General features: G+C 30.7%; 1 protein-coding gene across 1 annotated transcript; it reads left to right on the forward strand.

The window, feature by feature from the left end:
* Positions 1-3051: 3051 nt before the first annotated feature.
* On the forward strand, positions 3052-3702 carry LOC131148333 (probable xyloglucan endotransglucosylase/hydrolase protein 32). The gene has a single exon (XM_058098048.1). The coding sequence runs from the start codon at positions 3052-3054 to the stop codon at positions 3700-3702; it is 651 nt and encodes a 216-aa protein (XP_057954031.1).
* The last annotated feature ends 328 nt before the right edge of the window (positions 3703-4030 follow it).

A 4030-nucleotide genomic window follows, 5' to 3' on the forward strand; every position in this document is an offset into this window, starting at 1 on the left:
GAATCTTTGAGTGGGTTGCTCAAGGCGAGGACGTAGGCTAGGGTAGGCCGAACCTCGTAAAAATCATGTTTGTCTTCTCTCTTCCTTTAACTCTTTTAATTTTTGCCTGCATTTAAATTATCTATTTATTGTGTATGAGTTAAGAATTTGATAAGTTTGTTTGTAATTGGCTAAAATTGTATGTTCAATAAGGACACACATTAAATTGATTAATTGTGAAACATTAAGTTAGGTATTAAGTATATTGTAAGTTCGTAATTGATAATTTTTAAAATTAGAACTTAAAGGATTTAATTTTTGAAAATACTCAATTCATCCCCCCCTCTTGGGATAACACCGTAAATCACATAATGACATAAAGAGGTTTGGAAACCTTGTAGTATTCCGAAACATGCATTTGCATTATGGATGGGTATCAAAGGCAAATTATTAACAAATGATAAGATTAAAGGGGAGGATATAAATCAGGAATATATATTCTGCAACATTGAGGCGGAAACCAATGAGCATTTGTTCTTCTCATGTTGTTTCACTAAAGAAGTTTGGGATCGGGTCATAGCTTGGCTTGGTATAAAAAGGCAAATGACCACTTTGAATATATGGCACTTCATGAACAAATGGAAGTTTGAAGGTAAAAGGATTTCTCCCCCAGAACTGCTCGAAGTGATTCAAAGGTACACTTTTAGAGTCATTTATGATAAATTTATTATGTACAATGATATGTAATTGATGTTGACTGCTTAGTTGATTTTGAAACTACTTTCTAGCTAGATTGGAATTTGAATTGATTTGCAATTTTGATTGAGGTTTATGTCTCCTTTGTAACCTGGGTATGCTCAGTGGACTTTGTACATACGAGTTTGATCAATACATTTACCTTTTACTAATAAAAAAAAAATAAACTTTATTCATAATAAAATGACATCAACTTAATAAATTAAATTGTAAAAATTGGTTGGCATAATGTCTTCAAAACTAACTGAGCGACTTAAAGATCTAAATGGTTCTCAAATGAATTAGTCTACCCAATCTAATAGTTTTGGATAAATCAATTGACATCAACAAAAAAAGAAATAATTATATTATTATTTCAATTTTTTTTAAAAAATAATATATGAAAAAAAATACTAAAAAATCATTAAAATACCTAATAATTAAAATGTTATAAAATATTTGTTACATGTAATTTTCATAAAATAAATAATGACTAAACACATTATAAAGCAAACAAAACATAGATTAGTACAAGTAACTTATCAAACATAGTGTTAAAAAAAGATAAATTAAAATTTTTAAAATTCATTCTTTATGAATCAAAATATAAAATTGGATGTAATATAAAATGGATAAAAAAACTCAAATTTATATTCATTAATTAACCTTTGTTTGAGATAATTCACTGCCTTTCTCTAATTTTATTCAAATTACTATGTTATTAAATATGGTATTTAATCAAACAACGTCACAATTCAATCAACTATCTGATTTGAGTTGGTTTTTTAAAACTATTTTACTTGTTAAGGATATATTCAATCATTTATTTTCATAAAACGTATATAGCAAATGTTTTGCACAACATAATCATTTAAATAATTTTTTTCTAAATAATTTGTATACTTATTTATGCTTCACAATTTAATTTTTTAAATAATTTAAATATATTGTCATACTTATGTCAATTGATTGGTCTGATCTAGTCGTTGGATGTTCTGTTTACTTATAAATTTAATTTTCAAAACATATTACAATCAATTGATAAATATTTTTTTAACTTAATTTATCAAATTAATGTAGTTTTCTTAATTTATCTCACCAAAATTGAATAAAAGAGCAAACTCGACATTTGATTAAGAATACAATGTAATTATTTTTTATTAAACTTAATAATTGACTAATGGTCAACCAACATAAGATTCATTTTTGTGAATAAAATAAAATCTCGGGGATATTGTGATAGTTTTCAAAACCTATGAAGTTGGATAAGAGAATGTTGTTTCAATTAGATTACCTGAATTAGTATGGTAATGATGGAGCCTAATGAAAAGCCTGTGAAACTTTTGATCCTCCTTCTCTGCAATTATTGAAGGGAAGGAGATGAAATGAAATCATAAAAAGAAGATGATGCAAACCCATAAACCCCGTAACCAAATTGGGGCTGAAATCAAAGTAAATGTGTGAAAAATAGAGGAGGAAGTAATTGAGGGAGGGAGTTGAAGAGACAGCAAATTGGATAGGAACAAGAAACAAACAAACAAAAAAATTATTTAAATTATATTATTCTATTTTTTGAATATTATATTTTCATTTTGTTCATTATTTTAAATTAAAAATAGTTGTAGAGTCCGAAGATTGTTCTCCTTCACTTTGTCCACACATTGCATGCTTGCCTCCGATTTGTTTAGTGCAATTGACAACTATTGATAAATTCATATGAATTATATAATATTTATAAAAATTACATGTTGTATGAAAAATTTCAATAATATTATGAACATGTACATATGATATAAATTTATTTGCGAATGAAAAATAATAACTTACTTATAATATATGTAAATAAAAAGAATTTATTTTTCGATTTATTACGTAGAAAAATTTATTTTCTAATTTATCATTTTTTAAAAAATATATTAAAAGAATTTATTTTTCAATTTATTACACAAAAAAATTTATTTCCGGATTTATCATCTTTAAAAATATATATATTAAATAATATCTTTTTTGAAAAATTAATTTTAAAAATGATACGTGGTAAATCTTGCTACCATAAAAGAATTTATTTCTCGATTTATTATGTAAAAAAATTTATTTTTTGATTTATCATTTTTTAAAAAATATATATTAAAAGAATTTATTTTTCAATTTAGTATGTAAAAGAATTTATTTTTTAATTTATTATTTTAAAAAATATATATATTAAATATATATATTTTTTGAAAAACATCTCACAAAATGACGCCTAACAAATCTTGCTCGTTGAACAATTATTTTCCGTATTATTTAATATATTTAAGGAAAAAAAAAAAAAGAATAAATTGGCAAAAAACTCCAATGGCGGACCCAGCGCTGCACGCGGAGACCCCGCCTCACCAAACCCAAGCCTTGAAAGAGATCGCCGTCGACTACTGCCCGGAGGCCTGTACCCACTGCCGGGAATCCGACGACATCACCGTTGTCTTCGACCGCCGCGGCGGCGCGCGGTGGCGCTCCCCCACTCGCTTCCATTACGGTGCCTTCAGTGCCCGCATCCGGTGCCCCGCCGGCAACACCAGCGGCATCAACTTCAACCTCTACCTCTCCTCCCTCGAAGGCGACAAGACCCAGGACGAGATCGACTTCGAGTTCCTGGGGAAGGACAAGACCATTGTGCAGACAAATTATTACACTGCGGGAACTGGGAACAGAGAGGTTTTGCACGATCTGGGCTTCGATTGTTCCGATGGGTTTCACGAATACGCGATCAATTGGGCTCGAGATCTAATCGAATGGTCGATTGATGGGAAAGTGGTGAGAAGGGTTGCGAGGAAGGAAGGTGAGGGCTTTCCTGAGAAACCCATGTTTCTGTATGCTTCGGTTTGGGACGCTAGCTACATTGATGAAGGGAGGTGGACAGGACCTTATGTGGGGTGCGATGAGCCCTATGTTTGCCAATACAAGGATGTGCGAGTGCCCACGTCAACAGCAGTGGGAACTGCTCTATGATTCATGATTCGGTTGCTTGCTTTGGGTTGGTTATTCATTTGATGAGTTGGGTACTCAATTTGATTACCTGGGTGTGTGAAAATTTTCCTTTTTTGTGTTAATTGTTGTTCTTGGTTGCTCTGGATTGTGGTGAGTGGTTTTGGTTTGGTTGCTGCAGAGGGGAGTCTTCCAATCATCAAATTTTTGCATTGTTTGTTTGTTTGCTGAGGAGATTTGGTCTTGTTAATTTGAAGCTCTGTAATTTTTTTGTTTTTGTTTTGGGTACTCTTGCTTATCTTTTGCTAGGTTGGCATTATAAGGGCCCCAAGGGTTGTAGATTGAAGGTCTG

The sequence above is a fragment of the Malania oleifera genome, chromosome 2, assembly GCF_029873635.1.
Source record: "Malania oleifera isolate guangnan ecotype guangnan chromosome 2, ASM2987363v1, whole genome shotgun sequence".
Taxonomy (NCBI): Eukaryota; Viridiplantae; Streptophyta; class Magnoliopsida; order Santalales; family Ximeniaceae; genus Malania; species Malania oleifera.

Coding starts and splice junctions, on each gene's coding strand:
- LOC131148333 (XM_058098048.1), top strand. CDS start 3,052: ATGGCGGACCCAGCGCTGCACGCGGAGACCCCGCCTCACCAAACCCAA.